Below are 12,805 nucleotides of genomic sequence, written 5' to 3' on the forward strand. Positions count from 1 at the left end.
AGTGGCCCTGCACATACCAGGAATTCCATCCAATCTTTGCACAAGCCTCAGACGGTGTCAGAACAAGGCAGATTAGCTGAGAGGTCGGAGAAATCCACTTAGACGCTGAACTAGAATGTGAATTAATTACAGAGGAAATTGGCTTCCCCTCCCCCATGATGCTCCGCCATTACAACAGCTGCAATGAAACTGACTAGGGGCTACGGGCATCACACATGGCAAACATGCTGCAGAATTTCCGCAGTGGATTTTGCTGCAGAACTTTCAAAAATCTTTACAAGAGGGCTCCCATGATGCACCACAGACTTGAAGTCTATGGAGGACGGAAGCAACTACACATCATAGCCTTACTTCCGATTGGATCAATGGGTGAAGGTGGTATCTGGTGGGTTTATACCACCCCATCAGGTCCTCTATTGGCCCTGAGCTTCCAGACAACTTCATTATCAAACTCCTTACATTATTTCTCCCATCAATCTATAGGACAGGACTTACCTGCTCGCGCCAGGGAAGGGATGGTGCCAAGCGACAGCGCTCGGTTCAGACGTCCAGGCAGAGATGACGGCGAAGCTTTGCGTTCACAGCGATAGGCCGGTTGGCTCAGCAGGTGCATTAGACCAGGTGGGGTGGACAGCAACGGAGTAGGCTGGTCTGGAAGAACTATACAGTTCAAGCGCCCGTAGGAAGACATCGAATCCCCAGAGAGGTATCTGTAGAAGGAAGGAGGACGCTGAACAAAAACTACAAAGCTGAGCACCGCAGGAGAGAGAGGGGTTCGGGTTTTATAGAAAATGATGCTTAATCATTATATAAAAATATATTCTGCAACCGAGATCTTGCAAAGAATGTGGAGATCAAGAACAGGTATATAAAAAAAAACAAAAAAAAACAAAAAACACAAATATAGCAGAAAGGCCAATTCTTGTAAAATTATGATTTACTAAGAAAAAGTTTTATAAAACTAAAAGAAAAAAGCAAAAAAAGGCAAAAAAAGAAAAAAAAGTTGCGACAATTACATTAGACACTGAGCAATGCAAGAACGCAGAGAGCCCGACTTTGCCGTGCCAGCCTCCCTACATGTCACCTGTCTCCAGCAGCTGACCCTCGCTCAATAAAAAGCCTGGTGGGCGGCTGTACGGCCCCATTTACAAGCAAGGCTCTCGCAGACATGGAGCACATTTGCCACGTACAACTGCTACTGCAATACACAGGCCCTTTGTAAAGAAAGAAACCGGGGGCAGATGGGAACAGGCTTTACACTTGCATTCAAGAGTGTCCAGACAAATAAGTATTAGGAGCCAGTGCCTCACCCGGAATACTACATGAAGGTAATCGCCGTACATTAATATAGCTGGACTCAAACATCTATATGCATTAAGGCACATAGCAGAGGTGGGCATGGAGTCCTTAAGGCAGGACAGACCAAGTTTGCAACGTATATAGATGTGCAACTTGTTGGCAGACAGCATGAGCTCTGCACCCGTGTGACTTGCACATGATCGGGATGGGTTTAGAGCCTCTGGTTGTCATCAAGAATGCGTTTTGCCGTCTGACAAAAAGAAAAAAAAAAAAAAAAAATATATATATATATATATATATATATATATATATATATATATATATATATATATATATATCTTAGGATTTTTAAAAAAATGAACACAAAGTATATCAGAAAGTAGTAGAACTTCTGAATTCTACCATGATTAAGCTTTATTACAACCAGTAATGCCCTTTGTATAAGCAGGGCTTTAATATCTGCTGAATGTAATGACCCATCAAGTGGAGAGAAAGTAGTTTGCAATGCAACACGAAAACAAAAAGTATTCTAAAATACTGTTTGTCTTACAGAGAACGATAATCTTGTGCCCTCCAATGACTAAAGGAAAGTTTGAGGTTACTTGGCTGGTATTACGGGCCTGATGAAGAGGCCCAAAGTAGTCCTGAAAACTTGCACTCATTTCTTTGTTAGCCATTAAAAAGGTAGAATCTACAAGATTGTTTTGTTGTTCTCTCTTACTGCGAGGCCCAACATTTTGATCTACTGGCTAAAGGCCCATTTAGACAACGATTATCGCTCAAAACGTTAAGCGATGACCTTGCACTGCGAGCAGAGGATGCAGAAGACAAGCGGGGTGTCCCCACTTGTCTTCTGCATCCAGCTATTCCCCTCTTGGAGTGCCCGGCTTGTCTTCTGCATCCAGCTGGTTTCTGCACGGAGCACCCGGCTGTTTTCTAGCTGAGCGCTCCGAGCAGGGTATGGAGAACAGAGCTGGACCGCTGTGTTCTTTATACCCAGCCTGTCATCAGGGAGCGGGATACAGCTGAAACAATGGTATCAGCTTATCCCGCTGTGAATCCCCCGATAAGGCTCATCGTTGTCTTCTAGCACGCTAAAAGACAACGATGAGCGGCGGCCTAACGAAAACCGCACGATGTCAGTGGAGTTACACACAACGATTATCGCTCAAAAGACGGCTTTTGAGCGATAATCGTTTTGCCTAAAAGGGCCTTAACACAGTACCAGAACTTGTCCCCTACTTTGTACTCCCCATCTTCCATGTAGAATGGTGCTCACATCTGTATTCATCTCCAAATCCCTGGATTTAAAGCATTTATAATGTAAGAGTCAAGAATAAGCAAGGTTGGAGGGGAACAATTGAGAAAGAACGAGTAAAGCCAGCAGAATGGAATGAACGAAGGCCTTAAGCACTACAATTGTGTTTCATCACGCTCCGTTGTAGGATTTCTCACATCCTTCCAACAGCATCATGAGGTTTTGTAACATTGTCTGTGTAAAGGACCCGTCACATGGGCGGAATTAGCCCACAAGACGCATGGCAACAAGCGGCAAATTTCACCCGGCTACTTGCGGATTTTGATGCGGAATTTAAAAATGGCCGAAATCTGCCTGCAATTCCGCATCAAAATCCGCAATTAAGACCTCCAGACTTTAGTGTGAAATACGGCAGCGTGTTGCGATGCGTCCCGGAGGAATTATCACGCCTGTGTGAAAGGTCCCACATTGTAAACCTGCTCTGCGTTCGGCAGTCGGAATTAACTTATTTCATGACTCAGCCTAGTTCATGCAGAAGGTCTATAAGGCTGGATGAGTAGAAGGTGCTTGTTTTTGAGCGTACATCACCAGGGGACATACTTGGCCACCGCTGCAAGAGCTCTGGATCAATCTTACGATCATTTTCTGGATACGGCCAACTTAAAGTGATTCAGGTGATAATTAGTCATGGAAGCGGATGGCAATGTTGTATGAAGCTGCAAACCTGCCAGGGAGGAGACCCGGCCTACAGAATTTAGCCCTTTAAATAAATATTAGGCAGGCAATTTACTACTTCAGCTTTTATGGCATATCCACAGAGGGCACCCATAAATGCCCAACAGGTTCAGGCCCCATCTCTAGGACCCCAACTTATTAGGAGAATGGAAGTCTAGTGACCCATATTCCCCAATGGCTGCTTTCCTCAGTGGTGAATGGAGAAGTAACCAACCAATGGGGAACAGTGGACTCAGGAACCTCCTCTACTAGTATATTGGGTGGTTATACCACAGGTATTTAAGGTGGTTTACCCATGATGGCATAGTGTTAGGATATGCCATCACTCCAATTGGTGGGGCCTGACTTCTAAAACCCTTAAAAACCCCAAGAATGAAGGGGCCACAGGTTGATTTAGAGCCAAGTGCCTGTAGATTTTCCCTGCAAAGCAAAACTAATGACCATATTGCTGTGCAGGGAACTGTAGCTGGCTCCATTTACTTGGCACCAGTGTGCTGGGAAATGCAAATCTAATGGCATTCGCTTATCCTCAAGATTGGTGGGGTACGAGATGTTGGCCCACATTGCAGGATGGGAGTACCCCTTTCCAAGTTCAGAACACATTGAGTAGTATAGACTAAGCCGATCCTTTGCCATGCAATGCCAGGCTATGCCAAGTCGCAAGACCGGAGGTGGATTTTGGGACTTACAATTTCTCTAATCCTTTCTTCTCTCACATGTTTACTCCACATTACTTTCTATGCAGCTACCGGAATGGCCAAGGTTCACAGCTGCATTGAGCTGGATTAATACAGGTTATTAAAATGCATCACTATGGGGAAACTACATGTGCGATGTATGCTGGTGAATGAACAGTGACAAACATGAAACGTGCCAGAACAGAGAGCAAGGAGCCCCTCCACCCCCAAAGCAGCGAGACATTCTATATGAAAGCACGGCTACTGGAGTCAGGTCATCGGCTACGTAGCCATTTATTGAACATAAAATCAGCTGCGGGTACAAAGCATTCACATATCATATAAAGAACAGAAAATGATCAATCGTGTACAGCATGATAGAAGCATGAGCATCGTATGAATGGACGGCAGCCAGCGAGCAGAAGGTGAGGCACAAACCAACACGGATCATACATAATAAGAGTTGTACAGAACAGGGAGGGATAACATAAGGAGGGAGACAGAACAAAATCACTCAGAGAGAAACAGTTCTAGAAGTAACCAAAACTAATAGTACATAGCCCTCCGTCCGCTAGGATGCCAAAGTTGGCTCACCAACTCCAAGTTGGGGTGTTTTACACGGAAGGATCATTTGGATTTTTGCAATCCGGTGAGAATCTGAACGATTACCAGGCAGACGTTCACTTATGAATTACTGCTTAGTGTGAATGAGGCCGCCTGGAAGAATCCCCGGCTCACTTGGATTTAATTGGCGATTCTCATGCCAGTGTGAAAGCACAAGATTAGAGATGACCGAGTATACTCGCTAAAGGCAATTGCTCGAGCGAGCACCTGCCTGCTCGAGACGGAAGGTTTGGGTGTCGGCAGTGGGCACGGAGCTGCGGGGGAGAGCGGGGCGGAACGGAGGGGAGATCTCTCTCCCTCCCCCCCCCCCTCCATCCAGCTGACTGCCGCAACTCACCGCTCCCCCGCGCCACCACCCGAACCTTCTGTCTCGAGCGGGGAGATACTCGCTAAAGACAATGCTCGCTCGAGGAATTGCCTTTAGCGAGTATACTCGCTCATCTCTACACAAGATCGATCATCGCTGGGACGACCTGTGAGGCATCATCGCCAACACATTGTGCCGTGTAAAAGCGCCTACAGGCTGACTCTAGGCCTGATGGCACCAATCAGACAAGTAACAATCGTTACAATTGGTTACCTTTCCAAGCACTCATGACAATTCTTGCTCATTGTGGATGCAGGACAGAACAAGAAAGCTTATTGCTCAACTGATCATGAACAAGTCATCGCTGCTGTAAGTGCTATCTGCAAATGTTGCAACATTTACAACACATTTCCGCTACAATTGAGCTTTCGCAAGTGTGGGATGTGAACAGCAATTCTCCATTTCTGTAATCCCCAATGCAGACAAGGCCCAAACCTCAAAAATTAGTATGTGTTCCTTCAGAACACGTCTATGTATAGCAGCAGTAATAAAAACTTTGAAAAAGTTTGAGTAAATTAACACAAAAGTCAAAAAAAGTTTTAAAATCAGTGGGAGTCCGGGTGCCGAGACCCTAGCCGATCGCTGAAATGAAGGGGCTGCAGCAACCAAGTGCTGGGTCTCTTTGCCTGTCGGCTCCTCAGCAGCTGAAGGCAGGCACAGAAATGTCTATTAACGTCCATGTATCCGCCTTCAGCTGTCGAGGAGCCAGCAACTACACTTTTCAGAAACTTTTGACGTGTCAGAGAAACATGTCAAAAGTTTTCATCAGTGAGGGTCTGGGGTGCAAAGACCCCGGCAGACTGCTAGAATGAGGAGGCTGCAGCGCTCAGCGGACAGGTTCTATACACCTCTATGAGTCTTCAGCCATCAGGAGAAGCCGAAAATCAGCGAAGACGGCCAAGTGCGAACAGCACTCAGGTGAGTGGTGCAGACCCCTAATCTAGTGATCAGCAGTGGGACTCCGACTGATTAATACTTTTGACATATACAGTTACCATTTTGAACTCCTGCGCTTATGCAATTTACTGTCCAATTACCCCCTGGGTGCTTCTTCAGGCATTTTGTCGTCTCCTATGCATAGAATAGTGGATAATACAGTAATCAACTATGTCAATCAAGCCTAAATAAAATAGGTTACCGAGATCGAACACTCGCCTGCTGAAGAAACACCCAGCGGGCAACTGGAGAGCAGTTTTCACGTGGCACGAGTGTTACACTTTTTTCCCCAAGCTATGCTTTATCACTGCTTCTAAACGTGGATATGTTCTAAAAAAAATGTATATCTCACCCCAATACAGCGAGTCAGGGTCATCAAACCAGAGTACTGGAACCCTTTAAATGAGGTTATAGATGATATATATGAAAAAGGAGGGGCTATAGACATTACGTTTTTTGCAATTGTCTGCTGGTGGACGTTACATTTGCGATTGGGTTTGCTAGGTACAAGTGGGACCGTAAGGGCAGAACAGTCCCCCGGCGCCCCTCACACTTATATTGTGCTGTACACCAAGGAAAGCTTAAATAGATAATAAATAAATATAAATCACACAGACTTCTACCTACCTCAGACCAAAACTGGATAAAAGATCATTAGTGGTCATTAAACACTTGTGCTTAATTTGTGTACGTATAAAAAAAGGGTCACATATGTCAAACGCTAATAATTAAAACCTTCATATAGTATAGGGGTAGTACCCCTCAATGAGAACAAGAAGTTAGAACTCCCCCAGAAGTAGTGCCAGCTGGGGTTGGTTAAAGAAGAACTTTTTTTTTGCCCTTTTTACAATTAAGTGCTTTCTAATTTCTGCTACCAGCGAGTAGCTTTTAGGTCGCTCTCACACAGACCTATTAATTGCAATTAGTGTGGCGTTTCAGATGCCGCTCTAATCGTGGTACAACACCTCTATGGATATCAATGGGGCTTCGCAGACTAGCGCTGGAAAGCTGCATTTCCAACACTGATTTTTGAATGCTGTCTACTTAATTTTCGTGCACTTTTGCGCACCTCATTACTCATCACATCATAGGGTTTGTTAAACACTGTCAACCATGGAACGTTGCGGTTTCGAATGCGGCATTTTGTGAACGCATGTGTAAGAGAAGCCTCCATTTTTTTAAAAAAAGGAACCTTCAGCTCTCCTGGCCTGTCCAATTTAATACTTATAACTAGAGAAGAGCGAGCATTGTTCTTAGCGAGTACCTGCCCGCTCGGAAGAAAAGGTTCGGCTGCCGGAGCGGGTGACAGGTGAGTTGGGGGGGGGGGGGGGGGGGGGGCAGCCAAATCTTTTCTTCCGAGCGGGCAGGTACTCGCTAAGGGCAATGCTCGATCGAGTAATTGCCCTTAGCAAGTATGCTCAGTCATCTCTACTTATAACACAATGAAAAGCAATACTGGAGCATGTGTTCTTGGACGTCCGTTGGGCTGTCCCTCCCTGGAGACATAACCAAATTGACAAGTGGATTGGTAACTCCTAGTATAACGAGACGCCCCGTTGATCACCGACGCTTTCAGCATTGACTCGACAGGTTACCAGAATGCAGTAGTCACATGCAGCCAAATCACAGTCCCCCTGCCAATGGCTGCATGAGGTTTCGGGTGGAAGGACAGGCTACCAGCAAAATTGTGCGCCAATTGGTGACAGTAGGTAGAGTTCCACCACATGCAGTTACTGCAGCATGTACTCATCCCCCCAGGGCTCATTCACAAGGGTGTACGCAATTTTACACAGACCGATTCCACTGCGTGCGTTTTTGTGGCAGTCAGTCAAGATATCGCACAGCACATACGCCTGTATGAATGGGACCTTAGAGAATGTAGGGACACGGCCGTTAACATGAAGAATGCTAATGACCAGTTGTCAATTTATTAGTTCCTAGGAGGAACGGCACAACCAACTATGAAAAGATGCTCCAGAATTGTTACTTTATAAGAGAAGTGTCAGGAAGACAGACTGTTCCCTCCTTGGAGGAAAACTTAAGTTTTGGGTTTTTTTTACATCTACAGAATAGGCAATTCTAAGCATTTTTGCAAATGTTTTATTCTATACATATTTTCCCTCAAATCCCCTATTCTGCTTTGCAGCTAGGTAAGTACAAATTTCTCCAGCAACTTCCTATCTGTATAGCAGAAGAGGGCGCTCCAGCTGTGTCTGCACTGTTCCCATTATAACTAATAATAAAAAGTTTGTTTTATATTTTACTTTTAAGAAGGCGTTCTGTGCTGCAGACAGCTTCTCCTGTTGGCAGCACCAGCTCCCTGCAAAACCCGATAGACTGACGGGGCTCTCAGTGCATCATGGGGTGACATACAGTACTGTACAACCGATGCACTGGGACACAGACAGTGCATTGGATCCGGCGGGGGGGGGGGGGGGGGGGGGGGGGGCAGGTGCTGTGAAAGGGAGAAGCTGTCTGCAGCATACAACGGCTTCTCCTTCACACGGCAAGCTACGGAGACCAGCCGAGATCTCAGCAGAGAGGAATAAAATCAGTGCACTGTTCTGCTATGCAGTTAAGCGAATACGGATTTCCTTAGCAACATCTTTACCCAGCTGCATTGCAAAAGAGCATTTTTGTTGGAAAATAACTAAAAAAAAAAGAAGGACAGAATGGACTTAACCCCCCCCCCCGCAAAACAGGGTTTAGAATCACCTATTTGGTAGATTTAAAAAAAATGAAATGACGGTTACACTTAGAGCGTACCCTAAATAACCTTTATTAACCCTCCAGGGAACAAGGATTACACAGACTGTGTGTAAGTTAAGGGGGTCTGGGCTCTTTGTCATCACTTGACACCTACGGCCAAGAGTCAAGCTTTTGCTTAGAGTTTTGCTAACTCTACTGCAAGCCGCTGAACAAAGAAGAGACCACAGCCTCCATCCATTATGTGCAATCCAAAAAAATGAGATTTATGCTACGAAGATAAAGCTGTGACTAATGTGCTACAATCTAGATCTACTCAAAGACCTACAAAACGGACGTCACTGCTGAGCAGGCATTTCTTCATTACAACCTTAGCAACTATGAAATCACTACCTTCCCTTTAAGGCTGCGGACCTCTTTGGCGGGCAGCATTTACCACATCAATGCACGCATGTCAGGATGGCAATCAATCATTTTTGCAAAAGGGTTTAACTAATTAAGAGTTTTGCACCATTTGTCTTCCATAGCACCTACATGCAGTCTGAGGGTGCATTCACACGAACGTATATCGGCTCGGTTTTCACGCCGAGCCGATATACGTTGTCCTCGTGTGCAGAGGGGGGAGGGTGGAAGAGCCAGGGCCAGGAACTGTGCTCCCGCCCCCTCTCCGCCCCTCTGCACTATTTGCAATGGGGAGAGGCGGGACCGGGGCGGGGCTAATTCCCGGACCTTAGCCCCGCCCCCGTCCTGCCTCCTCTCATTGCAAATAGTGCAGAGGGGTGGAGAGGAGGCAGAGAGGGGGCAGAGAGGGGGCGGGAGCCTCAGTTCCTGCTTCTGGCTCTTCCATCTTCCCCCCTCTGCACACGAGGACAACGTATATCGGCTCGGCGTGAAAACCGAGCTGATATACGTTTGTGTGAATGCACCCTCAGTAAGAGATCCGTCGTGAGGCTGGGCTGACGGCTGCGGGTCACTCAGCGTTTTTTTCTTCTGCATTTACATCAGATACATTGTGGCGGTCATAAATTAGCCGGAATTAGGCAATAAGAAGGTGCAGGAGAGTAGATGGAAACTCTGCCGTCAGCCCAACCTCACCATCTGATCTCCTGCCAATACTTATGGCTCGTTACATAAACTATATTCTTGCAAGAGTTTAGTGCGATGCACACAAAAATCGCGCAAATACAAATTTTTCGCGATGTGCATGCGAGCGCGAAGTTTCCCATGGAAGTCAACGGGAACCACTTGCGATTCCAACGCACGCGAGGATCGCAATTTCACGGAAGTGATGAGAATCTTAATCTTAAGTTGGCAAGCGCAATATCAGGCCTCAAACTGCAGTGTGTACATACAGAGATATGTAGAAACTGCAGAACGCAAAACGAAACCCTTTTGCTAAAGTGATTGTCAGCCCAAAATGCATGCATCTGAAAAAAATAAATAAATAAATTGCCACCCCACACCGATATGCGTAATTTTCTGGAAAACTGGACTTTATATCCAAAGCACCCCATAATCCGGCATCACATCGCCCTAACCATTATAGGATATTTACTGTAGTTTCTTTACACTCTTCCTCCTTTTCCGTAACGGAGACCAGGAAGAATCTGGAACACGCGGTAGTGTAATTGGCACTGCACCTCAATCAATAGTGTTATAGCAAATAAGTTTTCTTAAAGGGAAAGTGCTTATAATATTAACACTGAAGCCCCGCCCTCACCGACGCAAGAAATATCCAGCTGTGTTTTTACTACTGGTACAAAGCTTCTTCATGCATCTGGAAGTAGCAACATGTCTCAAGTCCGCTTTGGTCTTTATTAGCAAGATAACGATCTGCTACTAAAGACAACGCTCTAAGAGAGTGGCAAGCATCAGCAACAGACCCTCCGGTCATCTGACTGGCGGCTACCAATTGGCTGCAATGAAATCGTGTAGCCAATGGGAAGAGACCAAGAAGTAAAACAAAAAGGACCTCAAGACTTATTCTACTTGCAGATGGCATAGAAGAAGAGTACAGAAGTCTAAGGGTCCTCCAGAGACTCAGTAGTAAGGACATAGGACATTCACTCCGGTCCCACGTCTCACTGTTCTGGCTCTGACCTTCGAGGACGTTGTCTCCGTTGACCAATCGTTTTCTTTGTTGCCATCGCAGAGGTGAGACCGACCAGGCAACACAAGGAGGTGGTGCCAAGCTTCACTGTATCCATCCAGCTCGGTAAGTCCTTCAGAAGGTATAATTCGGAGAGATAAAGTCCCGCCACCAGGACCCAGAGGAACGAGGCGAATGCGTCAACACGTCGCATCCTGCAAACAAAATCATAGTGACATTAATCAGTACCCAAGAAGAACAGAGAGAGCGATAGCTACATAGGGCAAATATCCGTACCCACTTCTATAGGGGCTGTTGCAGGCAGGTGTCAGCTGTCAAAGACAGCCGAAACCCGCCGTCTATGGAGTGGGTGCGGCTTCCAAGTGCACTCTGTACAATGACGCTCAACATGCGCATTTTACGTGTACGGCGCACAATGGAGACACACAATGTTCAAACTTTTTGCCATCCAGTATCTAGCACAGGATAACACACGTACGATATGTTTTCTGATAGGCATGGAGAAACTAAGAAGCACCAGCGATGCCTTAATCATTTCAACCCTCCTATGAAGAGGGATCCCACCACGACAACTACTGAGCAGCTACCTAAGGCTTGCGGATCATCAATTTTTACAACATTATGGTTCCAGAAAAGAACTGACCTAATCCGTCCGGCGAGAATCATAGCAAAGACACAAGTCAGGAGGCCGAGAACCGCCAAGCCGATCTGATTGTCACGTCCAAAGTGCCAGGCTTCGTTCAGGTTTTCCAGTGTACGCTCGGGCAGAACGCCAATGACCTTCTCGATGAGAGACGGCCTGCCAGCATCTCCCGCCTGAGACTTGTTCCTGGCCTCATTTGTTAAATTAGTAGAGTTCTTAATGGAGACGGAGAATAGGTCCCTTGTACCCAAGAGAGCCACAGACACAAGGAACACGCAACTCAGGAATGCAAGGCAGCGGAGGAGAACGACCTTGGCGGGAATCCGAACAAATGAGGAATTGGAATTGCTCTGAAAAAAGAAAAAAAAAATGATATGACTTATGGAACGCGATTCCGTAATAATCGCGATTCCAACATTTACAAGCAGGCAGAACAGAGGTTGTAGGTTCAACAAGTGTGAGATTTAGGACAGCCCATGCCTGATAGACAACAGATACTATACAGGGCAGCAAAAGCTTCTCCCCATAAAGGGTACGACTCCAACAACAGGAGTAGATTAGAGGATCGCGGTTCATGTAAGGCTTTATATACCCACTGCATTTGGCGCAGCCTGCACCTACCTGCATGTAACTTTTGTCCAGCTCTCGACGCTTGAATTGTTGGTTCAGCATGATGGCCCTCAGCTGTCGGTTTTGGTACTTGATATAACTGTCTATGGCGGTTTGGCACGGCCGACAGAGCTTGTACATCTGCTCCAGGTGGTGTTTATAGACCTCAATCTCCTCATCATACCGCTCCTGCGGAACATAAGGGAACACCACGACATGTGACCCGAACTCACAGAACTGCTTACTGTGCGGCCAGTAATCCCAGGGTTACAATATAATGAACCATTTGTTTTAGTGATCATTGGGGGCCTCAGTTCCCGGACCTCCACCGATCAAAACTTCCGACATGTCACTGACATATCAAAAGTTTTTAAAAAGTTTAGTTACCCTTAAAAGTTGCACTAATTTATATCACAGAATTAGAAATCATTGATGAGTCAGTGAACGTATCACCCAGATCAGCATTTAATCTTTTGTTTAGTATAAAGATATCTTAATTCTTAAGATATCTTTATACCAAATCGGAACGGTACACGCCCCACAAAGAATTAAATGAGCGATCTGAGACCGTTAGGCTGCATTCCCACGAACGTATATCGGCTCGGTTTTCACGCCGAGCCGATATACGTCCTCCTCATCTGCGCGCGGGGGGGGGGGGGGGGGGGGTGGAAGAGCCAGGAGCAGGACCTGAGCTCCCGCCCCCTCTCTGCCTCCTCTCCACCCCTCTGCACTATTTGCAATGGGAAGAGGCGGGGCGGGGCTAATTCGTGGAACTTAGCCCCGTCGCCGTCTCGCCTCCTTTCGTTGCAAATAGTGCAGGGGGGCGGAGAGGAGGCAGAGA

At 46.3% G+C, this 12,805-nt stretch overlaps 1 protein-coding gene across 1 annotated transcript in view; it reads right to left on the bottom strand.

The window, feature by feature from the left end:
• TMEM201 (transmembrane protein 201) overlaps positions 1-12,805 on the bottom strand; it is a 30,304-nt gene that overhangs the window by 8,450 nt on the left and 9,049 nt on the right. Inside the window, exons 4-7 of the mRNA XM_066606596.1 lie at positions 11,977-12,153; positions 11,356-11,705; positions 10,703-10,906; positions 496-710 (exon numbers count right to left, since the gene is read on the bottom strand). Of these exons, the coding sequence (XP_066462693.1) occupies positions 496-710; positions 10,703-10,906; positions 11,356-11,705; positions 11,977-12,153 (946 nt within the window). The remainder of the gene's footprint in view (positions 1-495; positions 711-10,702; positions 10,907-11,355; positions 11,706-11,976; positions 12,154-12,805) is intronic.

The sequence above is a fragment of the Eleutherodactylus coqui genome, chromosome 6 (assembly GCF_035609145.1).
Source record: "Eleutherodactylus coqui strain aEleCoq1 chromosome 6, aEleCoq1.hap1, whole genome shotgun sequence".
NCBI lineage: Eukaryota > Metazoa > Chordata > Amphibia > Anura > Eleutherodactylidae > Eleutherodactylus > Eleutherodactylus coqui.